This window comes from Lolium rigidum, chromosome 7, assembly GCF_022539505.1.
Source record: "Lolium rigidum isolate FL_2022 chromosome 7, APGP_CSIRO_Lrig_0.1, whole genome shotgun sequence".
Taxonomy (NCBI): domain Eukaryota; kingdom Viridiplantae; phylum Streptophyta; class Magnoliopsida; order Poales; family Poaceae; genus Lolium; species Lolium rigidum.
This window is the reverse complement of record NC_061514.1, coordinates 26,785,933-26,812,773: the sequence shown is the minus strand read 5'-3', so window position 1 is coordinate 26,812,773 and position 26,841 is coordinate 26,785,933. Positions and strand designations below refer to the sequence as shown.

At 44.4% G+C, this 26,841-nt stretch overlaps 2 protein-coding genes and 1 pseudogene across 2 annotated transcripts; 2 read left to right on the top strand and 1 right to left on the bottom strand.

The window, feature by feature from the left end:
* Window positions 1–434: 434 nt before the first annotated feature.
* Window positions 435–4,499, top strand: LOC124675616 (general transcription and DNA repair factor IIH subunit TFB2-like). The gene is made up of 15 exons (XM_047211683.1): window positions 435–559; window positions 641–808; window positions 1,335–1,403; window positions 1,600–1,693; window positions 1,860–1,960; window positions 2,431–2,476; window positions 2,555–2,614; window positions 2,686–2,754; window positions 3,132–3,215; window positions 3,290–3,373; window positions 3,519–3,604; window positions 3,730–3,820; window positions 3,899–3,979; window positions 4,069–4,143; window positions 4,259–4,499. Exons 1-15 carry the CDS (start codon window positions 447–449, stop codon window positions 4,391–4,393), a joined length of 1,356 nt encoding a protein of 451 aa, XP_047067639.1. The 5' UTR covers window positions 435–446; the 3' UTR covers window positions 4,394–4,499.
* Window positions 4,500–5,039: 540 nt separating this feature from the next.
* Window positions 5,040–8,428, top strand: LOC124675615 (annotated as a pseudogene).
* Window positions 8,429–8,820: 392 nt separating this feature from the next.
* On the bottom strand, window positions 8,821–11,335 carry LOC124675617. Its single transcript, XM_047211684.1, has 5 exons — window positions 11,260–11,335; window positions 11,079–11,132; window positions 10,389–10,492; window positions 9,239–9,277; window positions 8,821–9,110 (listed from the first exon to the last, which is right to left on the bottom strand). The coding sequence occupies exons 1-5, from the start codon at window positions 11,333–11,335 to the stop codon at window positions 8,967–8,969; spliced, it is 417 nt and encodes a 138-aa protein (XP_047067640.1). The 3' UTR covers window positions 8,821–8,966.
* Window positions 11,336–26,841: the final 15,506 nt, after the last annotated feature.

Here is a 26,841-nt window from a genome sequence, read left to right as displayed (position 1 = left end):
ACAATATTATGCATTGACAAAGGCACAATTGAATTTTAGGGGCTTTACAGTCTTTACACAACACAACACAAAAGATAAGCTCAATTTCCATAAGCCAAAAACAAGGGTCCAAGACAGTTTCTCTGAGCTTCTCCTCACCGGAGTTTATCCCCACATAAACTGCACACTGCCTAGACCTACTTACTTCTGGAATTTCTACAGCGTTACCTTCTACAGTTCTAGGTTTCCTTTTGTTTGTCCTGAAACAGATAGTTTTATTTTTTGTAATATAGTACCCATGTCAAGGTAGCCAGGTACTACCTAGGCAATAGCTAATCTAGCAATTCCAGTTCCAGAACATTAATACTATGGTATTTGTTGAACGCTTTTTATTATTGTTCAACCCAGGTGCGGAATTACCTAGTCCTTCTTACCCACCTTGCTTGTTCCCTGCAGGCACTGCAAAGATGCCTCAGGTAATGGTCGTGGCGCGGAACTTCATGGACATGGTGGCCGCACTGCCTGCCGCCAAACTCGACATGCTCTATGATTCCGCATTCATCTGCGAGGCCGTGCTCAGGTCTCCGATCCGTTGGCTATGCAATGCGTTTGTGAGGTCTTGTTGCTGCCATCATGATTTTTCACATTTCCACCTCTGCAGGTCGTTCCCGCCGCTGGCAAAGAAGTACGTAATTCAGATGTTGTATGTGTCGGCACCAGTACCCGCTGCAGCTATCGAGGAGTGGGTGCTGGATGAGTATGCCTCCAAGCACAAGGTTGCCATCGATAGGCTGGTCCAACTTAGGGTCTTTGTCGAAGTACGTGATAGGTAAGATCTCATCCGCCTCCATCCAGTGCTGGGTATTGATGGCTGAAACTTTCGAGCAGACCATTTAATCATCCTGGATTTGACCAACTAGCAATGCACCAGATAATTTGACTCAGAAGCTAGGTAGAACTATGTTGTTTGTTTTACCTTACTGAGATAGTGGGTGCGATAGCACATGTTGTATTTTTTGGCAGACATGGGCGATTTGATCTGTTATGTATACGAAGTTTCTGAAACTTTTTCAGAACAGCGATTCTTCATTTGCCTCTTTATTGAAATAAAATCTAAATAGAGGTAGTAAATGATGTCGTGCCCCGTATTTTTTCAGTCTCCAGTGTTTTCCCTTGATATTTTAGGTCTCTATTAGTATGTATGTTTATAGGCATACTTACTGATAGGAATTCTTTTGTTTACAAAGTTTTTTGTTGAACTATGTATTTTTAGTTCACCTGCTGTTGTACTATTCGTTTGGTCTACACTATGAACTATGTAATTACTAATTCACTTGGTTTTTCTGTGGATACAGAAGAAAGGAGGTGAGCTACAGGATGAACAATAAGTTCCAGGCGAACATGCAGAAGTATTTGGTCAGCGGGTAAGCTTTCTTAAATACTTTTTCGAGAACATGGACATGGTTGTTTGTTTAGTCAGGAAAATATCTACCATGGTATTACTGAAGCCAGTGATACAGTTCAAGGTTTACTACTTTGGCTTTTGTCCTGTAAGTTCCTCCTATTGAGCATATGAAGTTATGATACAGTTGATCAAATTACTTTTTTATTTTGCTGCAGTGGAAGTTTACCAAGGGAACCGGTACCAACGAGTATTACTTCCAGATTGCCTACAGTAACAGAACTAGAAATCTATGCTCTTGAGCAATGGGAGGTTAGAACAACATAGCTTAACTCAAAATCATGTTATCGATGTATGTTCACATTGTCATTTTCCTTTTTGCTCATGGGATCACACTCTTCGAACAGTTGGAAGACTTTTTGTGTCTAGTTACCCTTGTAAAGACTTATACTCGTTGATCTATTTTATGGCAAAACAGTGTTTTTTGCTGCAATTGATCAACTCATCCCAAGTTGAGAAAGGGACAAGTTTCAGCTCGTCTATGATGAGAACGTTCCAGAGAGGTCTTCTGAGTTCAAGGTTGAATAATTGCCTCCTTGCTTTGACCCTGAGTTATTGAGTTATGTATAAACTAGTGATAGTCAAATTTCCATTCAATAACATGGCATCCAAATTTAGCTCTTTCCCTTGCTAGTACAGTTAGGTATTAAATCCAGTGGCAGTGTTGACATAGTACTGCCCTAACAAAAATTAGAAAGTAAATTTAAGACAGCAAAATGTTGTTGGTTTAGTTTGGTTGTGTTCCTTTTTTCTTGTAGAAAATGGTATTAACTACTGCTCCTAACAACCGATTGGTTTCAGCATCTTGAGATTTTTGTTTTTTAGTTCCATGTGGAACTTCTAAAAGCTAATACTTCTTTTTTTCTGCTGCATATTGCCATATTCTCTTGACTGGTTCTATATCTCTCACTTTTTTGGTATATTTATTTCACTGAATCCGCAAGAAAGAATTCAATATCATGAGTTCCTAATTTGAATATATTTTGCAGGGATAATGAAGCTCCCAAGTTATCTGAGAATGGCTTCCAGTTTCTGGTGTGTGTTTGGCTCTCAGTAGATCCAGTTATCTGACAGACTTTCATCTTTGGTTCTCATTCTTTTCTATTTAACCAGCTAATGGAGACAAATGCACAACTTTGGTACATAATGCGGGAATACATTTCATCAGCAGAGGTACCACTTTATATAACTCCTTTGATTGGAACGAGTTTTATTTTGTACTGACTATTTCTATTATTTAATAGGAACGTGGAGTGGACCCCACGGAGTTGATATCGTTTCTCTTGGAACTTAGTTTCCATACACTGGGAGATGTAAGAACCATTCGAAAGAAACGTTACCAACCTTTATCTGCAATTACCATGACTTCCTATTTTTCATAGCGCCATTTTCTTCGAAAACAGTAGTTTATATCTATGGCATATGAAGTGGACCATCTCAAAGACACAGCAAATTTGTTGTATTTGTTTTTGTCTATCTAGCAGGATAGGGACCAAGACCATCAAATTTTTTTAATTCTGATTAAAGTGTTTAATTAGATATCATGTTGTAGCGCTTGAAAGAAGTTAAAGGGCTGTAGGACTAAAGTAATCAGATTAGATTGGTTCTTTTGTGTTCATATTTTGCTGCCTGGTAAGCTTGAGTACAAATTAACAACCAATTTCATGCGTCCCATTTGGTCATGCTTCAGGCTTATAGCTTGAATACTCTGACCGATGTCCAAAGAATTGCCATTAGGGATCTGGCTGAGCTGGGGCTAGTCAAATTGCAGCAGGTAAGAATTTTGATTTATTTAATTTTCCCTGTTCAACATGATGAATATGAATTTCAACATTTAATGAATAACAGGGTCGAAAAGATAGCTGGTTCATACCAACAAAATTGGCTACAAACCTTTCATCGAGCTTGTCAGATTCATCTGCCAGCAAAGAGGTTTCATTACATCCCATGGCCTTTGCTATTCCTGTTTTATGCTCTTCAGATCATCATAAGTTCCATCTGCTTGTTATCTAAGCAACATTCGATGAAGAGGGTCTACTTTCTACGTCAGAGTTCATACTGTATGTTGTTGTGGCAGGGCATTGTGGTGGTGGAGACAAACTTCAGGCTGTATGCCTACTCTGCTTCCAGATTGCACTGCGAAATTCTACGGCTTTTTTCGAGGTACATTACATGTCAGATGAGTGAACCTAGCTCACCCCTTACTTTGGGCTACTGCTTAGTAGTTTCTGTTGACCGTGTCTCTTTGCTCTTGTTTGTGGAATGCTTTAACGGTTACGTGTTCCTAGGGTGGAGTATCAACTTCCGAACCTCATCGTGGGAGCTATTACAAAAGAAAGTCTTTATGGCGCTTTTGACAACGGGATCACTGCTGAACAGGTATCAGCTGAATTATACACTTGTACAGGACTCATTACATAGACAGACACAGTTACGCTTCTATTGTTTTTCTGTTAGATAATCGCGTTCCTTCAGCAAAATGCCCACCCTCGTGTTATCGACAAAATACCTATAGTCCCAGAGAATGTCACAGATCAGGTAAGCAGCGACCCATCCCCCTCGTACATAGACCAGATACCATCTGTTCAAAAGATCACAAAGTGAAGAATGCCAATTCTCCGGTGCAGATCAGGTTGTGGGAGAACGACCGTAACAGGGTTGAGATGGTCCTGTCACATGCGTACGAAGATTTCCCGAGCAAGGTAAACCCTCCATTTATCAAATTTGGGCAGTCCCATCCTCCAAGTTAAAACACCAAGCATATTCCCGAAAAATACACTCAGCATATATATATCTGGATGCCTCTTCATTGCGCAGGACATGTTTGAGCAGTGCTGTGACTACGCAAGGGATAATGGGTTCTTGCTGTGGGAGGACGCGAAGAAGATGAGGCTGATAGTGCGGGGAGAGTTTCACGAAGAGATGCGGGTGTTCCTTCGTAGGCAGAGATGAATGCCTTGTTGATCCAAGGAATTAGAGAGACCAGTTGGAGAGAAGAAGTTACATCTCTCTCTGTACAACACTTGACGGCTTGAATTCTTCAGACAACTCTTGAACGATATTCAGTTGCAGCAGGCCGATGCAGATGTGGAGAGCACTACTGAGCTCAAGAGTCTCAAAGCAGTGTAATCTTGTAGTGAGCTGATAGGCTTAGTTTTTGTTTTCTTTGCGCTTAGTTTGTTTTTTCTGTTGGCTGAATCGAATTAGGCAAAGAGAAGCTGTTAGTCTAGAGTACTCTTCCTATGATTTATAGCAAAAATGTCGCAATATTTTTTTCAACTTGGAATAATCTCAGAATATGTTTCTTCTGTGGTTTGATCAACTGAAAAACTGCCTGATCATTATTAAAAACTGCCTGATTTGATCAAAGAAAACGAAAGAGAATCCAGCAGAAAGAAGAAAACCGGAACAAAACCCGTAGAAAAACGGAAGAAAACCAGCTGCGCCGCTAACAGGGCCCATTAGTGTTTTGGAATGGGCCGGTATGACATAACACCCAAGAAGAAACCCCATCAAAACTGGCCCTAGGGTTTTACCTCGCAGCTCGCAGCCGTCTCCTCCCCGCTCTGCTCCGCCGTCTCCTCTCCTCGCCGACGCCATGGCCGGGAAGAAGCGCAAGTCCTCGGAGAAGCAGCCCAAGGGAAGCCGCCTCCCGCTCGGAGCCGACGCCGACGCGGTGGCCGACGCCGGGAAGCGCCGCCGCTCGGGCGCCGCCAAGCGCCACCAGGCCGAGGAGGAGGCCTCCGTGCCCTCCTCCATCAGCGCCAAGATCCTCCGCGAGGCGCTCAAGCAGCAGCACGAGGAGGGCCTCCCCGACTCCCGTGAGCTTCCCCCCTCCGACGCCCCCGCAGCAGCACCGTCCTTCGTCCCCATCCCCGTCGACGACGATGACGACGACGAGGAGGACGTCGACGAGTTCGACGGCTTCGACGCGCAGAGCGAGTACGACGGCGGCGTGGTGCGTGCTGTTGCTTCATCATCACAGTAAAAAAAATGGGACAGTGTTTCGGGTGCGCGACTTTGATCCTTTTGTTGTATTTGCAGCCGGAGATTGACGAGGAGGACGAGAAGGCCCTCGCCGCCTTCATGTCCAAGGACACCTCTTCCAAGCAGTCTCTTGGCGACATCATTCTCCAGAAGATCAGAGAGAAGGACGCCACCGTCTCAACAGGTGGGCATCCATTCTCAACTTTGCTCGCTCTTATCTGATACTTGGACAGTACTATGTCAATCATTGCACCAATATGAACAAACCAATTAAACGCATTACTCACCGAAAAAAAATAGAGCCAAGTTGACTATCAGATTACTGAGCCCATGTATCCTTCTGCAGAAGGACGGCCTGCTGTCAAGCTGGACGACAGAATAGTCGAGCTCTACAAAGAGTACGTGCCTCGCCTCTCACTCAACCCATGTACAGCGACACAGCCTCCTCCATTCCTCTCTACACAACGCTCATTGTTGACCTTGCCGTATGCAGGGTTGGCCAGCTCCTGAGGCGATACACCAGCGGGAAGATTCCCAAAGCGCTCAAGCGCATCCCGTCGCTGGAGTGCTGGGCGCAGGTGCTGCAGCTGACCCAGCCTGAGCACTGGTCTCCTAACGCGGTGTACCAGGCGACGCGGCTCTTCTCTTCCAACATGAACGCCAAGAACGCCGTGAGGTTCTACGAAGCCATCCTGCTCCCGCGCATTCGCAATGATATTAAGTACAACAAGAGGCTCCATTTCGCGCTTTATCAGGCTATGAAGAAATCTCTATACAAGCCTGCTGCCTTTTTCAAGGGCATTTTGCTGCCACTCTGTCAGGTAGTAGTTCTCTTTAGATTAGAGGATTTCCTAGAATGCATGGCGAGTTCATTAGCATATGTTTCCTTTTCTCTTCACTCTTATGATATAATTTCTTATGTTATGGCTGTAGGAAGGAAATTGCAATCTGCGTGAAGCAGTAATTATTGGTAGTATTCTCGAGAAGTGTACCATTCCTCCACTCCATGCGAGGTTAGCTGAATATAGTAGTATAAGATTCTTGTCTAAGATGGTTTTGCAGTTGATATCTTATCTCTACTTCACGTTCTATGCAGTGCGGCATTAATGAAACTAGCAGATATGGAGTACTGTGGCACAACTAGGTAAAGTGTGACACCTTAGATTTTTTTTGTGTGTGTGTTTGCATATAGTATAAGAACTTCAACATTTATTTTTGCCAATGAACTTTATACTTCTGTGACTAAGCATTATATGTTTTAGTAGTTCAAATAACCAGTTAAATATCATTTCTTGGTATGTATACAAAATGTTGCTACTGTAACAAAGATTATAGCTGGTCAGATGTTACCCAGTGTAGATACCAGCAGTACTTTTCCGTTATCTCTCCTCTTGTTTGTGTCTGTCTGCCAATTTGTAATTTTATACAACAATTTTGGCCGAATGGTTTTGCATAAGCTGGTGCTCACAATTTCCCAAATAGAGGCCACAATACCACAGGATTTTCATCCATTGCGCTCTTAAAATTTAGGAGTATACTTGTATATGCTTTGGTTGAATCCTTGATGTAGCTATCTGGATGAGCATTGTAGCTTCTTGAGTTTATGGCTTTATGCCACGGGAGGGAGCGATCATGTTGTGGCAATGTTAAGATTTCAGTTATGTAGCCAAGTCCTCCTGTCATGGAATATGATGGACTGAAATGTTCTATTACTTCCTAAGTTGCATAGTTCGAGTGATGTTTAGCTGGCAACTGCATTGAATGTATAGCTCTTGTGTCTTGTAGTGTGGGTTAACTGGTACTATCATATTTTTATATAGATGTGGCATCTACCTGCAATTTCTTTTAATAGCTTATTACCTTGAACATGCTGTAACCTATATACCTCTTGCAGTTACTTTATCAAGATATTTCTGGATAAGAAATATGCTTTGCCGTACCGTGTACTTGATGCAGTTTTTGCCCATTTCATGCGGTTTCTTGACGATGAGAGGAACATGCCTGTTATATGGCATCAGTCACTGCTCGCCTTTGTGGAAAGGTTAGTGATGGACGTGTAAAGTTCAAAGGCATATTTTGGTTAACCTGAAAGGCATCGCTCTTAATGCAGCAAACACAACCACTATGCTTGTAGTATAGCTATTGTCTTTATCTGGTTTACTTCATGGTAAACCTTTTTCGTTAAACCTGAACTGTGGAAAGTGTGAAGTTACAAATTGAGCAGTGACCAGCTTCTTTGCTATTTATAGCTCAGGGGCCTGATGATAGATATATTCTCATTATAAGTGTTTCCTTGGTAGTGTCCTTCAAAAGTTTTCACTTGCTCATTCATCTGTTGATAATATTTTTTATCAGATATAAGAATGAGCTGGAGAAGAAAGATAAGGAGAAGCTTGCACGCTTGTTGGATCACCAGAAACATTATCTGGTATGGCCCTCTCATTTCACCATTAGCATGTCTGCATGAATTTTCAAAAGGGTGCCATTTAACTGAAGTATGCTCGTCGTTATCTCTGTATGTACAGGTTACTCCAGAAATTCGCAGGGAACTTCGGAGTAGCACCAACAGGGGTGAAAAGGCGACCGATATGTCGATATATATCCTTTACAATCCGCATCTTTCATTTTCAGTCTTTTGATTTGCATGTTAGTATCTTGTCAAGCAAAAGATTTATTCTTGTGCAATCGAACTTTTTCTACAATACGGTTGTCCTTAACTTTGTTCCTACGTTCACCTGTTTCTGTGATCACCAAGCCAATCGAAGAAGACAGGTGGAATGTTCCTGAAGTACCTATGGAGGAGGATTAAGTGCTGCAGGAAACACCGTAGTTACTGCATGAACTACATCTGCACTCCAGTTTTGATCATAACTTCAGTTCTTCTGGGCAATTTGTACCTTTTCTTTTTTTGTTGTTGAGAAAGAGATATATACACTGGTTTGTAAGAACGGCTGGTATGCAAGTTCAATTATATTTAAAAAATATTCATGACTGTCGTAGTTCAGAATGTTTCATCTCATAGATACTTATTATCTAAGTTGAACGTTGGGGATGTATATGAAGGCTGAAAGAATTTCATACAAGTTTTATTTGTTGTTGAGGATATTAAATTTGAACACAGAAGATAATGGCATGAACGATCTGAGCAGAACTTTCAATATCATTTGAACACAGTAATCACCTGACGTCGTATGTTGTAGCTGTTCTCGTTTGGACATGGCATGGCTCATGGATGTAGTCTATTCATATGAATCGGACACTAAGTCTGAGCCGGGTATCCAAGTAAGAATGGCTGGTACAAATCCTTCAACATAAAAACATGCACAATTGCACAGAAATAACCTCTTGATGTCATGAGTCATGAGTGGAACAGGAGCAGCCCAAGAAACAACAGATTGCAATGGGATTAAAACATTTCCTCCATATACCCCAGTTAGCATCTTAGCCCAGGATGAGTCGGACTAAATATTTGAAGCATACATCGCAACCTAGAAAATCGGCGACAATCTCAGGTTTACAAAATTTTGGGACCCATAAGCTACGCTGATGTCCCAGGCACATTGTCTTCGCCCTTCACCACAGGTTCTGAACCAGTAGCCTGTGCCTGTTCTACCACAGGAGGTGGTGGCTTGGAAGGTCTGTTCGGCTTGATTTGCCCGACTTTCTCCGCTGGTACATCAAACTGTCATACAGCAAAACAGTGCTGTTTATGAGATTTCTGGTATGATATGATTCATATCACAACAAACAAAAAGAAAGCTAGAATGGACACACAAAACATAAGTTGTTATCGAGGAAACTGTTATTTACCCTGTATCCACATCCAGAAATACAAGCATTGAAGCACTCCTGATGAGAAGAAAATTCAAATTTAGTATGAAAGAAAGACTGCACCTGAATTATTAGAAAAATCACAATAGAAATCATCAAGACAAACATGGCTGTTATTTCCATGAGCAATCACATCAACTAGCAAACAATTTCTTGTTTGACATACTATTTAGTCCAGAGAAAGCTTAATACCCCACGCCATGTTTTCAGCAATAAGACAAAACTATACAAACATGCAAATACTGAAATTACCAGCTCTCCAGGAATTACAATAAAAAATCTTGCACATTAAACTGGCAGATAACTATGTATAATAGTGATCTCAACAAGTAACCAGCAAGATGGTACTGAGCAAACTATCTATGTCACATTAACACATTTGCATACACGGTTTTCTAAAATAATCAACAAACCCCACCAGGGGCATTCTAACTTGACTGTAAGTAACAATTCAGAGTTATCTACCTCCTGACTTGCTTTATGCCTGTTAAGAAACAAACTGAGGGTTCATTCTATTACTTAGCATAGGTTTTAAATATAAGGAAACCAAGGATTCAACGATCCCAACTAAAATCACAGAAACTAACATAAGATGCATACTGGCATATCAATCCTTAGGGTATGTATCTAAGTGATCCGATCATGAATTACTATGTGTTCCCAAGGAATAACCATAAGCAGGAGGGCAGTATTTTGATAATGTAGGAAAAAATTACTTCACAACACATACTATAGAATCAGGACTGTCCTATTGATGGTCTTAAATGCAAAAGATATATGAAATCCTAAAAGTATCCTAAATTTTACACATTTCCACATCACACTCCTATTGAATCGTATGCAGCTGATGGCAAAAAAATGTAAAATTTTGGAAACTATCTCACAGTCGGAGCGCAGCTTAGTGTTTTGAGAGTGGGCCCTACCAATACGAGTGTGCATAATTCTCACGAGTTACCTAGGAGTTAGGATCAAGGGCAAGCATGACTGCATGAGTATAATCTGAACATGTATTGCTAATGGGTTTTCCCATATCAGAGTTTGAACTTAAGATGAGCAGGTGTGTGCTGATGAGAAGACAAATGAAACAATTTACAAGATGTTTGTTGCTACTGACAAATCAAGAACTCACCAAGGAGTAACTGTCCTCTCCTGGCGACCGATCGATGTAAGCGCTCCACTGGCGATCTTCCAACACTGGATCTTTGTAGCATATCTCAGTGCATTTGCCTATGCCTGAGGATTTTACAGCGTGAGTTAGCTTGCACATTCACCTAGTACTAACAGAAAGACAACAATCTGCTACTTTACAGTCACCCAGAATCAAAATTTTGCATATAGGAGTAGTAAAGATGGCCTTCCTGCGAAAAATGCTTCAATAACAGAAACAGGTTGTGTGAATAACAGAAATAAGTTTTCTCAATAATAGAGAAGATACAATTTAATAAGCAAACCAAGGAACCAAATAATGTGTCCACTGATTACAACTACGTTGACAAGAAGAGCCCAATTTACGGTTATGGACGTTTACATTGTACGACCTCGGACAGATTCCTGTTAATCACGATTGTTATGTGTGAGGATTGCAGTACCAACAATGTCGAACACCGCTAAACTCTGAACAATGCCAATTTAATCGCACACACATAAATTCAGTATATTTCAAGCGCAATCACGGCTTGGAGACAACAGAGAACAGTCTAACACATTTCGCCTCGTTCCTTGTATCAGATTCGAAACTCACGAGGAACTGAACCAGAAAAACAAACCAAAAATGGATCAACCAAACAATTTGGCCAGGCATTCCATGGCTGGTACTTACACTCCTCCCAGGTGTCTCCGTCCGCGTTGCACCCCTTCTTGCAGAACACCCTCCCTGCACGGCGAAACGACGGCAACCAACCGAAACAAAACAAAAAAGAAATCGTCAGTGTCGATCAAGCAGACAGAAATCCGCAATCGCGGGGACGAGTGCGCGAGAGAGGGTACGCGGGGGAACCGACATGGGATTTGTACGAGCGTCGCGTACTTCTTGGTGCAGCAGCTGCCGCACGGCGGCGTCCATTCCCCGGAGAACATCTCCTCGTGGCGTCGCCGACTCCTCCACTCCGGCGTGCGCACGGTTTGCGGATGGGAGGTAGGGGGACGGAGGTGGCGGCGCCGGTGACGGGAGGAGGATGAATGGGGGGTGGAGGCGGAGGGGGGAGCGGAGGCGGCGGAGGTCTGTGCGTTTTGAGGTTGTCTGGTGCGGAGGAAAATGGGGGGAGGCACGCTCTGCTTGCTCCGGAGATTGTCGAAAATGCCCCTCAAAACTTCTGTGTTCAGATCGACACCCTTTATTACCACAGGGGAAAAGGTGTACCAAGTTTAGTGCTTTTTATAGGGATTAGAACACAAATGTGCCTTACCTATTTTGTCAAGAGTTTACCTTTTATAAAACTATTTTTTTGATACCTTTATAAATAAAACTAATAAAAAGTATCGGGAGTTTAGTTCAACTTTGGATCGGAGGGAGTAGCTCAAACAACCTAGTTTAGCAACATCATTCTTTCGGGAAGATCCACTCAACCACCGGTTTATTCTTTGCGGGGAAGATGATGCCGGTTTGGATGAACTACAATTTGGGTGCTACTGCCTTCTACTACATATAAAGATGTTCTGGTAAAGAAAATTGACTACCTCCATTTGAATAGCAATAAAGTAAAGGTGAATGTAAATATATGAGTTTTGAGTACTGAAAATATAATAAAATAAAGTGCATAAAAGTAAATAACTATTGGAAAATGTAATGAGTTTCTGCAGATGAAAGGTTAGACGCAGGGAGATTCAGTTCATGGTGACAGTGAATGTGCCTGGTGGAACAAATATGATAAGTGAACATGATTCTTTCTATTTATATCTGAGTAGGCAAGCAACTCAAAAGAGATAAAAAATTCTCTGGGTAGATTTCATCTTTCTTCAATGATCCTTTTGCCTGTTACCAAAGCCATGTTCAACACATCTATTAAGATGGCTAAACCAGATCAAAGCTTTAAGTTTGGTGGTTTCTCGTTTGTCCCTGAGTATTGTTAGATCCTCTTTAATATCGACTGTGTCACTCGGGGGTCGCCGGTTCACTAGCAAACAAGTTCGTGTCTATGAGTTCTTGAGATCATGTTATATGGGCCCTTAAATTAGATAACAACATTAGGTGCATGTAGACATTCATCCTCATGCATAATCATCTTAATCATAATTTACAAATGGATGAAATAGAATAGGCACAACACATCTCACTAATCCCCTACATCTCCCACTCATATGGGATCTACTCACACATGAGAGGAGAAATGCACAATGATATCATAGCAATGTAAATGGAGTTCATCTTGATATTATCGTATCAAGACACAATAGTTAAAGATCAAATACAAACCGAGATGGAATAGAGGTTTCAATTCCTAATCTTACAATTATAAATCTCTATATCAGTACAAGTGGAATGTGATGGATGAGTGGATGATCTAGAGGGGGCAGATCTTCGCGAGAGTCGATGATGGTCTTCTCCTTCTTCAGATCTGATCTCCTCTATTTTGATGCATATGGTGGTTGCGCCTCTGCTTTTTTCGACCTCTCTCCTTTACAAAAAGGGTTTGTATTGATATGGGGAAGGCGGCGGCGCATAGTACGGACGTGTGGTACGGTAGACCCTGCCCGTACGGATGCCCGCTAAATACCTCTTGCGCCTCGATCAATTTGGCTTCAATAGGAAATCTTTATATTTTGTTGCAATCAACTCATAAATGCCATGGGATCTTCCATAAGTGATGGTTTTTCCTGAAAGACATAATTCAAAACAAGGTTTTACCTGGATTGCAATATTAACATTAGTTGAAACGCAAAATCTAATGAAATCAGATGATAAATAGTGAAGAATCCTCAGTAAAAAGCGTCAATATTTGGAGCTATCAAAACAACTGCCACATGGCGGCCTCTAGTCACTGGAGAACATCGCTTCATCGCATACCCTTGCTTCTCGCGGCGTCGCCGACTCCTTCGACCCGCCGTGCACGCGGTCGGCACATTTGTGGGTGGGAGGGAGGGGTAGGTGATGGAAGGAAGTGGCGGTACCAGTGAAAGGGGGAGAAGGAATGGGGTGGAGCAGAAGTTTATGCCTTTTGAGGTTGACTAATATAGAGCAAATGGGCAAGGCATAGTCTACTTGCTCTAGAAACTATCGGGAAAACACCTATGAACTTTTGTGTTCACATAGACACCCTTGATTACCACTACGAAAAAGTTTACCCAAGTTTGTGCTTTTTACAGGGAGCAAATTATGAATGTGTCTTACCTATTTAGTCAAGGTTCAGTTTTTTGAAGGTTTGGCAGTTCATTTGGTACACATTGCTATTAATTTATGGTCATGCTTTTGGTAATGCAACTTTCAACATGCTCTTTTAAAGCGCATGCATCTCTTTGTTATTGAAAGTGCATAGAGCCCCCATGTGTGGTTTTGGTAATTAATGATAATCCCTATAGACTAATGTTTGCATTAAGTTATATGTGTTGTTGTCCGTAGGCAATGCTTGAACGATAAGTTGGCTTCAAGGTTGCAATACGAAGAAATGAGGTGCAAGTTCAAGATGAGTCAACTCAAAGAGCTCACATGCTTGAATCTTTCCATTCATATGTGTTCATGGATATGTGAAGTTGCACCGAAGAAGAAGCTCATCCATAGTGGAGTATGGGGGAGCAATCAGCAAGACCTCATCTTTATCAAGCAAGCACAATCAAGAACGGTATTTCATCTTGTTGCATTCAAGATCATCATCATCGAGCTCAAGTGGAAGGCGCAAGTTCAATTTTTCTCTTGATAGGGCTTCTTTCTTACCTGTCTCATGGTTTAGTTGGGAGACCGGTTTATAGGATAATGGTCGTACTATCAAGGGGCTCTCGAGTGAGTAACTCGATCGTATCGTTCGGAGTGCGGTCAAAACTTTGAATCCTTGCATCATCTTTCTTGGTTATTATTTGGATCTTATCCATGTTGTGTTTTAGAGCTTGTGGTTATTTCCATGACAAGCTCTAGTTCATCGAAAACGGATTTCGCGTATATCACTTGTTGCGTTTTCGAGTTGGGTGATTTTCTCGGTTTCTTGTATTGAGGGGTTGTACCACTAAAATTCATGGACAATCATCCCCCACTAGTTTCCATATTTTCAACAAAATTGGTTTCACTTAATTCGGAGCTCCCAATCTTAAGTTCTTGATTTTACAAAATTGCCATATTTGGTTTAAATACAAGTGTTTGGGTTGGCCGGTAGTACCGCCCTAGCTGGGCCGGTACCACCGCCGAGCCCAGCCCGACACCACCGCCCGCACTACCGCTTTCGCATGCATGCTCCCAGTAGCCTCGAGACCATGGTCGGTACCGCAGCCGGTACCAACGCCGGTGGTATCGCCCCGGCCTGGCCGGTAGTACCGGCCAGGCGGCCACCAAGGGCCGGTAGTACCGGCCTTCCTAGCCCGCGCGCGCCTCGCTTGGCTGCTTCCCTGGTGGTACCGCCCACGCGCGGCCGGTCGTACCGGCCACCACCCACCGGTACTACCGGCCCAACCGAGGCCATGCCTAACAGGCAGATTTCCCCTTTGCCTTTTAAGGCTCTTCCTCCTCCTCTACTTTGAGTGGCTTTTTCTTCTTCCTCTTGGCTCCCTCCATTGTTGACCTTTGGTGAGCTTGCAATCTCTCTCCCTCTCCAATGATTTGAGCATATTTTTGAGAGAAATATAGAGGAGATCTAGGTCCACTCTTTGACCAAACCAAATCACCTCTTTGTGAGGGGAATTTCTTGGGATCTAGATCTTGCAGAATTGGTGTTCTCCTTCTTGTTCTTGCTCTCTTATTCCCCCAATAGCTTTAGTAGTTTTGTTGGAATTTGAGAGTGAAGTATTTGGGCATCTTTGTGATGTTCTTTCCATTGCATTCGGTGCATCGGTTTGACTTCTCCGCGGTGATACGTGAAGGTGAAAGTTCATGAGATATTATCTCCGGGAGCTTGTTCCTCTTGGGTCTTTGGACCCTAGATGGCTTAGTGGTCTTTGTGGTGTTCTTGGGGACTCAAATTAAGTTGTGGAGATTCTTCAAGGGCAAGGCCTTTGTGGTGATTTATTGGGAGCCTCCAATTAAGTTGTGGAGATAGCCCCAAGCTTTGTGCGGGTTAGGTGACCACCCTAAGGTTCCATAGTGGATCAAGGTCTTCCCCTTTGGTGGGAAGGGTCGAGGAGCATAAGGTGAGGCCTTCGTGGTGTTTGGAGTGCTTTGTCCTCCACACCGCTCCAACGGAGACTAGCACTCGCAAGAGTGTGAACTTTGGAATACATCATCGTCTCCGCGTCACCTCGGTTATTCCTATACCCGAGCTATTTACTTATGCACTTTACTTTGTGATAGCCTTCTTTCTTGAAGTTATATATCTTGCTATATCATATTTGCTTGTATTGCTTAGCATAAGTTGTTCGTGCACATAGGTGAACCCTAGTTATATTGGTTTTGCGGTTAACAAATTAAACATTAGTTTTATTCCGCATTTGTTATGCCATAATCGTAAAAGTTTTAAAAAGCATATTCACCCCCTCTAGGCAACATCTGTGTCCTTTGAGTTACTGAACCGGCTCCTGTTCAGAATTCCATGTTTGTTTAACAAAAATATCATCAGGCGTACAAGTAACAACAATTTCGATGAAAATTGAATTGCAATTTCATTGACAACAAAAATTAAGTTGCATAGTCAAGAAACATTAACTTCTATAGTTTATTAAAATTCACCTGATCTTACAACCATAAACTTTAGGCACGTGATCATATGTAGTGTCCATCACTTCCTGCTTGGCGTTGTCAATAAATTGAATAACAACAATTCCAATATGAACAATAGTCCTTCTTAGGGTCAAAACCCTTCTGGTAGCAAGTAAGCTTGCACTAATAATATGCGACTGGGCTTGGTAGAAGAAATGTTAGAAAATCAATAGAATTGTCTTCCATGACAATGATACCCACCCACAATCAATACATCATCCCCGGTAGAATTAACATATATAGTAAAAATTGCGCAAGTTACTCGAGATTTTCTAAATAACCTCGGAGTGCTCATATATTATATAAAATAGGACCCATTTAAAAAAAGTGTACCTTTGTTTGAAGTGGTCACATCACACGGCAATAAATTGGTAAGCATCATCAAAAGAACTACCAAGCATTGAACCCTTATGTTATTATTGATAAGTTACATTAGGACTGGTTTCCTATTTTCTTTTGCTCCTACACCTCTATGTTATTGAATATGTCTCAAATTATGACATTTACCTATCTAAGTTTGCCTTTGGGTGCTACATTTTGTGTCATACCTTAGGCCACTTGTATCAAGACTAGACCAAATATTATAAGGTATATCATCACTAATGTCATAGACATGCAGACTTACCCTATTGAACTTAGTAAACTCTATGTCCATGTATGCCATGTGTTCATTTAAAGTCCCTATCACTATATTTATTCACTTTGAAATTACTGGGTGACAGTTCCTATGGTATGAGTAGGATAACAAGAAGAAGGGAAAATGTCTTGCAAGTTGGGAATTGCTATGTACACCCAAGGAATAAGGAGGGATGGGTGTACTTGACCTCTGGACACAGAATAAAGTTTTATTACTAAAAAATCTACACAAGTTCTATAATTATTAGGATTCCATGGTCATCTTATAGTAATGGCCATGTTCCTCATGTTGCCATCCCAAAGGGCTCATTTTGGTGGAGAGACTATTTCTCTTTATCTTACATCTACATCGGATTCACATCATGCTCTGTCAATAATGGAAAGTCAATCTTACTTTGGAAAGATAATTTGGATGACTCTATTAGAGAAGATGATTATCCACACCTCTTTTCCTTTGCAAATGATAGAAAGTTATCCCAGAAAAGGCATAGAACGCAAGAAACAATGACATTTATGAAATGTTCGAACTCCCTTTTGTCAACAATTGCATATGAGCAACTTTATGATGTACAAGATGAAATACAATCACTGAATATCAATGAGGCTCATGATAGATGGAACTTCGGCGGGGGAAACTATTTCTCTACCTAAAAACTCTATAGAAGAATGATTGGAGACATGAATCACCACAACCTATATTTGGTATATGGAAGACATGCAGTATACCTAGGCAAAAATTATTTGCCTGGCTCCTTCTACATGGAAGATTAAATACAAAGGATATGATGATGAGGAAATCTTTTTTATGTGCCGAATGTATCCTGTGTCACACATGCCATGATGAATCTATGCTACACGTATTATTTGAATGCAGTTTTAGCCAGAGCTTCTATAGTGGACTATTGGTTTGGACTGGAACAGAAACTAAATATAAATGACTATATTTAATGAAAGGATCCATCCCTTAAGATATGTATTACTAAATTAAAAGTTTATATTAGTCTAAATATGTATAGAGCTAAACCTAGCTTAAAAGATGGACTTCAATCATGGCTTCATACTCTATAAGCATGTAATAAGATCAAATGATCACCCGTTGTAACTATCCCTTATTAATATTAACAGAAAATGACACAGTTGGGAGTCTTTCCCTGTTGCATCTGTGTCAAAAAATGAGCTTATGATGGTATCAAATAGAGGCACAATCAAATCTTGGAGGATCTTTCCAGTAAAACAAAATATCATAAGATCTAGTTGATCTTGATATTCTATTCCATGTTAATGTTTTCATCCTTTATTTCTGTATAAAATGAAATATCATTACTCTCAAACACCATATGTATATATTATTGAAGTGTGTACCGTACATAAACTTATTATTGGCTTCAGTTATTTGGTATACATGTAAATTTAATCATTGGTATTTAACAATATCCTTATGACTTCTTGAAGCATGCTTTTAGATTTGCTTGTTATTAATTGGCTCTTGAGCTACAAAATCTTCAATATAACAATACATTAATTGCCGAATGCAAATACAAATTTAGGATTGGAATCGGATGGGTTGGCTTGATGGGTCGTAGACCCGACCCAAAAATTTAAGGCCAATGGGCTAGATGGGTCAGCCTCAAATGTGGTTTGCGTCACTTGTGCCGACACCAAATGACCCACTGGGTCGATTGGACCGATGTACCTTGTAGTTATGTACCTCATGGTGGTTGTGCGTTACCCGGTGCCCTAGACGATCTTTGCCGCATTCGCGTTGCACCCCTTGCAGAACACCCTCCATGCGTGACGAAATGGAATCAACAACCATCAGTATCGACCAACCTAAATAGAATGCATTTTCTCTAGAGGAGTGTGTGGGACATGGAGAGAGGGTAATCATGGGGACCAACATGGTATTTTGACAAGGGTTGCATATGTCTTAGTACAATATCTTCTGCACGGGGACATCCATTATCCAAAGAACATCGCCTCGTAAACTACCCCTTGCTTCTCGAATCGTTGCCGACTTCTCCGCTTTTCCATGCACACGGTCGGCTTATCTGTGGGTAGGAGGGAGGGTCTAGGTGGTAGGCGGAAGTGTCCGCGCCGGTGAAAGGAGGAGGGTGAATGGGGTTGGAGCGGGAGTTCGTGTGTTCGGAGGTTGTCTGGTTTAGTGGTAATGGACGAGGCACGGTCTGCTTGCTCTAGGAACTATTGGAAGCACTCATGCGAACTTTTGTGTTCACATAAACACCCTTGATTACCAATGGAAAAATTGTACCCAAGTTTGTGCTTTTATAGGGAGCAAAGTACAAATGCAAATTAAATTTTTTTCAAGGTTTACATTTTTTATTTTTTTGCAGTTATTTTGGCACACATTGCTGTTAGTTTTTGGTCATCCTGTTCGTAATGCAACTTTCAACATGCCCTTTTGAAGCCCATACATCTCTTTGTTTCTTTAGCTGCTCTTGTTTCCCCTCTTTTTGAAAATTTCAGAATTCAATATTGTTTAACGAAAAAATCATCATGCATACAACTACCAACAAGTTTAACGAAAATTGAATTGCAATTTCATTGACAAAAATTGTAGTTGCATATTCATGGCAGAACAAACTTGTATAGTTTATTGAAATTCACCCAATCTTACAAGCTCAAACTTTTGGCACATCATCATATATAGTTTCCATTACTTCCCTCGCATTGTTACTCAGGTGGACAACAACAATTCCATTCTGAACAATAGCCCTTGGTAGGGGCAAAACCCTTTTGGTAGCAGGAAACCTGGCACTGATAATCTGCCCTTGGGCCTGGTCGAAGACATGGTATAAAATTTGTACAAATGTCTCCCATAATATTGGTACCTACCCACAATCAAATATAGTATCACCGTTAGAATTAGCATATATATTACAAATTGTAAAAATTACCCAAGGTTTATTGAATAACCAATATGTGCTCATATGTTATATAAAATTTGACCGATCTAAAAGACTAAGTGTACCTTTGTTTGTCGTGGTCGCATCAGACGACAATAAATTGGTAGACAACATCAAAAGAATTACCAAGCATAGACCCCTTATTTTGTTCTTGATAAGTTCCATGAGGCCGGAGTGGTGTCCTATTTCCTTTTGCTCCTACACCTCTATATTCTTTCTTCTTCACTATTTATTAGATTATGACCTTATGGTGGTATTTAAATAGAGGCACAATCAAATCTTGGAGGATCTTTCCAATAAATGAAAGTATTAGGGTATCTAGTTGATCTTGATATTATATTGCATATTAATGCCTTCATCCTTTGTTCCTGTATATTTAGGTGATGTTCACCCTACCATTATAATATTAGATACATACCACAATATATTGTGTGGATATCATGTATAAATGAATATTTTGTGAAAAACTTATTATTGAATAGATACAAGATTTCCAAACTAAAATATCAGTACTCTCAAATACCATATCTATGTCATATTAAAGTGTGTATCGTACAAAAACTTATTATTGGATTCGAAAATTTAGTTCATGTGTAAATTTAATTGTTGTTATTAATGAATATCCTTTGAAATATTTTCTTGTTATTAATTTGCTCTTGAGCTATGAAACCTTAAAGATAACAATACATTTATCGCCTAACTCAAATACAAATATAGGATGGGAATGAGTCAGGACGGCTTGATGATTCACTAACCTGACCCAAAAAATCAAGGCCCATGGGCCAGATGGGTCGGCCTTGAATGAGGTTGGGGTCAGTGGAGACAATACCAAGTGACCCATTGGGTCCATGGGACCGGACCACATTGTAGTTTTGTATCTCACGAACAGAAGCTATGCATTAGCCGTCTCCCTGGTTTATCTTTGCTGCGTTCAGGTTGAACCCTTTCTTACAGAACACCCTCCATGCACGTTAAAATGGCAACAACGACCATCAGTATTGATCAACCTAAACAAAATCCGCTTTCGCTGGAGGAGCGTGTGAGACATGGAGAGAAGGTTATCAAGGGGAACCAACATGGGATTTTGACGAGGGTCACATACTTCTTAGTACAACATCTATCACACGACAACTTCTAGTCACGACTGAACATCGCCTTGTCGCCTACCATTGCTTCTTGCAGTGTCGCCAAATCCTCCGGTCCACTGTGCACATGATCATCACAATTTTTTGGCGGGAGGGAGTGGTTAGGTGGTGGGTGAATGTGGTGGCACTGTTGAAAGGAAAATGAGGAGGATGTGGTGGTGGAGGAGGAGGAGGAATGGTGGTGGAGTGGAGGTTTGTCTGTTTCAAGGTTGTGTGGTTTGGAGGAAATGAGAGATTCATGGTTGATATCCGAAGGAGTTATGCCCTAGAGGTAACAATAATAAAAGTTATTATTATCTATAAATCCATGTTTATTATTAAGTTTATACATTTTGCTATAATTGCGGTGTTCCTCGGATATGAGATTCGAAGAAAAGCGCACTAGCAGGTGTAGAGAGATAAACAAGAAATACATAGTTCCTAGTTATGCCTCTAATAAAACTAACTCTTTGTTGTGAGATGATCAAGCTTTTCTGATCATGAGCATGGCTATGCTAACAACGATGAGGGTGGTAGTTTGGCGAGACGATCGCACTGAACAGACCCAAGTTAGTGATATGCTATGAGACATTCTTATGGTTAGTGATGACCCACAAGTACAGGGGATCGCAACAGTCTTCGATGGAAGTAAAACCCAATTTATTGATTCGACACAAGGGGAGCCAAAGAATATTTGTAAGCCTTAATATCGGAGTTGTCAATTCAGCTGCACCTAGAAACAGACTTGCTCGCAAGAGTTTATCAGTACTAACAGTTTTATAGCAGTAGCAGTAGTGAAATATCGGCTACAGTGTAACAAAGACAGCACTAGTGATTATAGTAAACAGCAGGATTAAAATACTGTAGGCACAGGGATGGATGAACGGGCGCTACATGGATGAGAGAAAACATGTAACAATCAAGGTAGGGCATTTGAAGATAATAATAAAACGGTATCCAAGTACTAAACAATCCATATGCATGTGTTCCATATTTAGTCGTATGTGCTCGCAATGAGAAACTTGCACAACATCTTTTGTCCTACCAGCCGGTGGCAGCCGGGCCTCTAGGGAATCTACTGGAAATTAAGGTACTCCTTTTAATAGAGCACCGGAGCAAAGCATTAACACTCCGTGTACACTTGTGATCCTCATATCACTGCCTTCCCCTCCGGTTGTCCCAATTTCTGTCACTTTGGGGCCTCGGGTTCCGGACAGCAATATGTGTATACAACTTGCGAGTAAGATCATAAAACAATGCATATTATCATGAAACAATAACATGTTCAGATCTGAGATCATGGCACTCGGGCCCTAGTGACAAGCATTAAGCATAACAAGTTGCAACAATATCATAAAAGTACCAATTGCGGATAATAGGCACTATGCCCTAACAATCTTATGCTATTACATGACCAATCTCATCCAATCTCTACCATCCCCTTCAGCCTACAGCGGGGGAATTACTCACACATGGATGGGGGAACATGGCTGGTCGATGGAGAGGCGTCGGTGGTGATGATGGCGATGATCTCCTCCAATTCCCCGTCCCGGCGGAGTGCCAGAACGGAGTTTCTGGTCCCGAGACGGAGTTTCGCGATGGCGGCGGTGTTCTCGACGTCTTCTGGCGATTTCGTCTAACCCCCGTGCGTTTTTAGGTCGAAGCCCTTAAGTAGTCCAGAGGGGGCACCTGGGGCTGCCCGAGGCGCCGCCACCATAGGCCGGTGCGGCCCAGGGGTCTGCCGCGCCGCCTGGTGGGGTGGCTGCCTCGTGGCCCCCCTCCTTCTGGTCTTCTGACTCCGTTATTCTTCTGCAAAAATAGGCCCATTGGAATTAATCCCGGGGATTTTCCTGAAAGTTGAGTTTACGCACAAAAACGAGACACCAGGGCAATTCTGCTGAAAACAGCGTTAGTCCGTGTTAGTTGTATCCAAAATACACAAATTAGAGGCAAAACAATAGCAAAAGTGTTCGGGAAAGTAGATACGTTTTGGACGTATCAAGGAGATTTCCACTATGCTTGCTAATTACTCCTTCAATGGCAAAGTTCCAAAAAAGCTGGGCAACCCAGGTATACAGACTATTCCTTGTTCCATCAAGACGCGCGGGCGCGGTTTGGGTCGCCCGGTTGGATATGCCCTAATGCGTCGCTACGGACGCTGCCGGGCGCGCCAAATAACCGCTTCTTTTTTCACCAGACCCGCTTGGCACTGAGCCATAGGGCTGTATCGAGCACATCGCTTCCGCGGCCGCCGCTTCCGCGGTCATCGCCTCCACGTTTGCGTCTGTGTCGCAACCTTCGCCATCAATATCGCGACTGCTTTTTCTGCACTGGCAGGCGATGACAGGGCTTCTGCGCCGTCATTAATGACATCGTGTCGCGCCACGCGCCTGACCTTTAAAAGTTGACCGACATCGTTCCTGCCATCGCCCACACCACCGACACCTCCGCTCCCACCCGCACCACCGCGCGCTGCCGCATCACCATGGGGAAGAATAAGAACGACTTCGACATGTCCGACAGTGGCACCAAGGAGGCGCGACCGAACAGGGTGCCGCTGCCTATCGAGGTGGCGTGGCTCATAAACCAGAGCTGGACGCCGTACGACGTGACTGTCCTGAGCCAGGCAGGAGAGCCGAGATCCAGCGCAGGCGGCGGTACCTGCCGCCGGACATCTGCACCGATCCCGCCTTCGCGATCGACTCCAATAGTTGGCACAGCTGGCGCGAGACTGAGGACGATCCGAGGAGGCAGGTACTTCCTGTTTGAGCGGCCACCGCTGCCTCGTCGTCGAATACTGTTGTAAATGCGACAAGCAAATAACGAAGAACGGTAAAAGAAAACGCAGCGGAGACATAAGATTTAACGTGGAAAACCCCTTCTAACACAGGCGCCAGCCAGCAAATACTTCACTATATTGGGGAGTGTTTACAAACGCTGTGGGTTATCTTATAATCTGATAAACCCTAGTTCGGCTTACAAGATGTATATATAGGCGGTGGCAACGATCCGTCTCGCGGGGGGCTGCCGCCCGCCCCCCCATACCCCCGTCGCAGGCGTCCCCTTCGGCCAAGCCTACTAGTGACGGGCCAGCCTCCATTAAGTATATGAATTTGGATCACAATATAACAAACACGGCAGACGACGATGCTTCCACCGGACGACGATGCCGACATCGACGCGCTGAACTACCACAACGAGGAGGTCAAGTACGACAATGATGACTTCGTCGCCTGCATTTTCCACGAATGGCATGCGGCCATGGCGGAGGGCCGGAAGTTCAACTTCCCGCGACGATGACCGACAACGAGATCGAGAGGCTCGGCGTCCTCGTCTCGGAGGTGGACCGACCGATGCAGCCACCGCTGCCCCGGTACGCCACCGAGATCATGCCGCCGGGCCTCAGGAAGGAAGAGGCCCTACAACGGGCGCTCCAGAACTCGGCCCCGCAACCGCCGCTTCCGACTCCACCTCCACCTCTGACGTACAAACCGTCGGCGACGTCCACCTCCACCACCAGCGTGGGCTGCTCCACCCCCACCTCCACCGCCGGCAGCACCGGCGTATGTTCCACCAGTTGCCAACTGGCTGTGGCCGAACCGGATTTCGTCTTGCTCGACGACGACTAGGAGTAGGCGCAGGCGTTAGTTTTTATATTTTTATTTTCCTTTCTTCAGAGCATCTCCAGTCGCGTCCCCCAAATCGTCCCCCAAAACGCGCCGGATTGAGCGTTTGGGGGACGTGTTTCGTTCGTGCCGCGTTTGGCGGGCGTCGCTCCCCAGTCGCGTCCCCCAAACAAAATTTCGGAAATTTTAAACTTAACGAGATTTGATTAGATTCGTCCAAACTTACATAGATTCGAACAAAATTTGACTAAATTTAAACTAAACCTAATCTAGAAGTACTTGCGGCGGCCGGACCTCCTGCTTGACGCGCTCGTCGACGGGCTCGTCGATGGGCTCGTCCTTCACCAAGCCGCTTGGTCCTGCCTCGTCGTTGTCGGTGAGGTCCACGAGCGGCTTGCCGGAGTCGCGGATGGACATGGCGATCGCCATGTTGACGTCGCCCCTCCAGGCGTCCTTGTCATTCATGGACGCCAAGAACGCCGCCCGCAGCCCTGGGCAGTCCTCGGGGTCGTCGGTGCAGGCGATGAGCCGCTGCTGCCGCTCGTACTCCGCTAGCAGCGCCGCCTGCGACGCTTCCTCCGGCTCCTCCTTCACCTCCGACTTCGGGATGAGGAGGGCGCCGCCGCGCCTCCTTTGCTGCCGCTGCCGCCACGCCTCGTGTTGACGGGCGTCGCCGGCTCCTCCTTCACCTCCCATTTGGGGACGGTGTAGGGCGTCGAGCGGTACGACGAGGACGGCATCGATCGCGTCGGTCCCGAGGAAGAAGAGTGCGAGGAGGACGAGTACGTCGTCCTCCTCGGCTGCCATTGCGGAGGTCCTCCTCGAGGAGACGGTGGCGGTGACGACGACGTCTCCAACCTTGGAGCGCCGTTGCGGATGCCGCGGATGACGTTCTCGAGGGTGCGCCCCGGAACTCCCTAGAACAGGGCGCGACCGCCCTTGTTCCAGTTGTTGGGCCTGCCGACGAGCCCCTAGGTGCTGTGCATCTCGACGTCGTACTTCGCCTTGAAGTACGTCTTCCACCAGTCGTCGTTGTTGTTGTTGGCCGCCCACGTCGGATCCTGCCGCTCGGCGGCGGTGAGTTGAGCCCGCTGGGCCCTGATGCCGTCCCTCCATTGCTCCGTGCCCGGCTTCGGCGGCGGCGGGACGCCAATGCCGTTCACGGCCATCTTCCGGCCCGCCGGCGCTGGCGAGCCACATGTCCGGCGGGACCGCATAGCCGGCGTGGTACAACGCCCACGCCTCCGCCACGGTTAGGCTGCCGCGGCCGAAGCCGTTCGCCGCGGCGATCTTACGGGAGGACGATGTCGACATTTTTGGAGCGGCGAGGAGAAGATCTGCGAGGGGGGAGGCGGCGACGAGAAGGTTTGGGAGCGGTGAGAAATTGGGACGAACTGCAGGGCGTCTTAATTTACATCGGCGGCAGCGGGGTGGTTGCACGCAATAACGCCGATGCGGACGGCCACGCGGCCATGCACGACGAGACGCGTCTGTGCGTCGCCTGGAAAAACAGGGACGCCATTAACGTCGCTTGACCAAAGGTAGGCGACGGGGTTTTAGCCTTCCGAGCCGCTGACGCGTCGGGCCCGCGTCGGTTCGCCTCGCTTTTCGTTGTGTCCGGCGTGTGGGACGGGGACGGGATCGGGGTGCCGGACACCGTATCGGGCCGCGCCGGACAAAAATGGACTTTGTGGGACGCGATTTTTTTTTGGTCCGGCGCGCCCCAAATTGCTTTGGAAGATGCGGCTGAAGATGCTCTCAATAAGTAAATTATGTTTTATGTTTAAGAAAGAAAAAATCTAAAAAATATATGACATGCCGCTGGGGACGCGCCATCAATTTCAACCATTTAAGCTTACGCAAATGGATGCACCTAGATATTTTAGACGTTCCAAATAGCTTCGTGTGGGAGATGCCGTGAGTCTCGAAGTAGGCGCACAGCCAATCCCCGACCGTCACCTCCATGCCCATACCCACCGCCGCAGAATCTCCAATTGATTTCTTGGACTAAAAAAGAATCTCTACAAGGATCCGCAGATCCAAAGTCGCCAGCCAATTGGATCCATTCAGCCACCCACTATCGTCACGGAACGAATATCCCCACCAATTACGATGTCCCAGCACCCGGCCCCACAAGACCAAGTCACTGCCGCGGCGGGCCCACAGGAATCTCCGCCCCCACCGGTCCAGTGCACCCAGTCTACGATACCCGCTGCCCCGATTGGATACCTGACACGTCCACGTCAGCCGCGCACGCAAGTCGCCAAGCGGAGGCGGCACGCACGGAAAGGGACGCCACTGGCGCTCGCGCCCGCACTCGTCTCGTCGTCATCGTCAGAGAAGAGGAGAGGCGATGGCGGCGTCGGCGGCGTCCGGGAAGGTCCTGCCGCTGCTCGCCGTGGCGGCGGCGCTCGCGGCCGCGCTCCTCTACGCCGCGCCC

Bases quoted from the DNA above. Each gene is read 5' to 3' on its own strand.
- LOC124675616 (XM_047211683.1), top strand. From the start codon at position 447: ATGCCTCAGGTAATGGTCGTGGCGCGGAACTTCATGGACATGGTGGCC. The intron at 3,216-3,289 runs GTAAGAATTTTG...AATGAATAACAG, and splicing joins GGCTAGTCAAATTGCAGCAG to GGTCGAAAAGATAGCTGGTT. The intron at 3,821-3,898 runs GTATCAGCTGAA...TTTTTCTGTTAG, and splicing joins ACGGGATCACTGCTGAACAG to ATAATCGCGTTCCTTCAGCA.
- LOC124675617 (XM_047211684.1), bottom strand. From the start codon at position 11,335: ATGTTCTCCGGGGAATGGACGCCGCCGTGCGGCAGCTGCTGCACCAAG. The intron at 11,133-11,259 runs GTCGGTTCCCCC...TTCGCCGTGCAG, and splicing joins GACGCTCGTACAAATCCCAT to GGAGGGTGTTCTGCAAGAAG. The intron at 9,111-9,238 runs GTAAATAACAGT...GCTGTATGACAG, and splicing joins TTTCTGGATGTGGATACAGG to TTTGATGTACCAGCGGAGAA.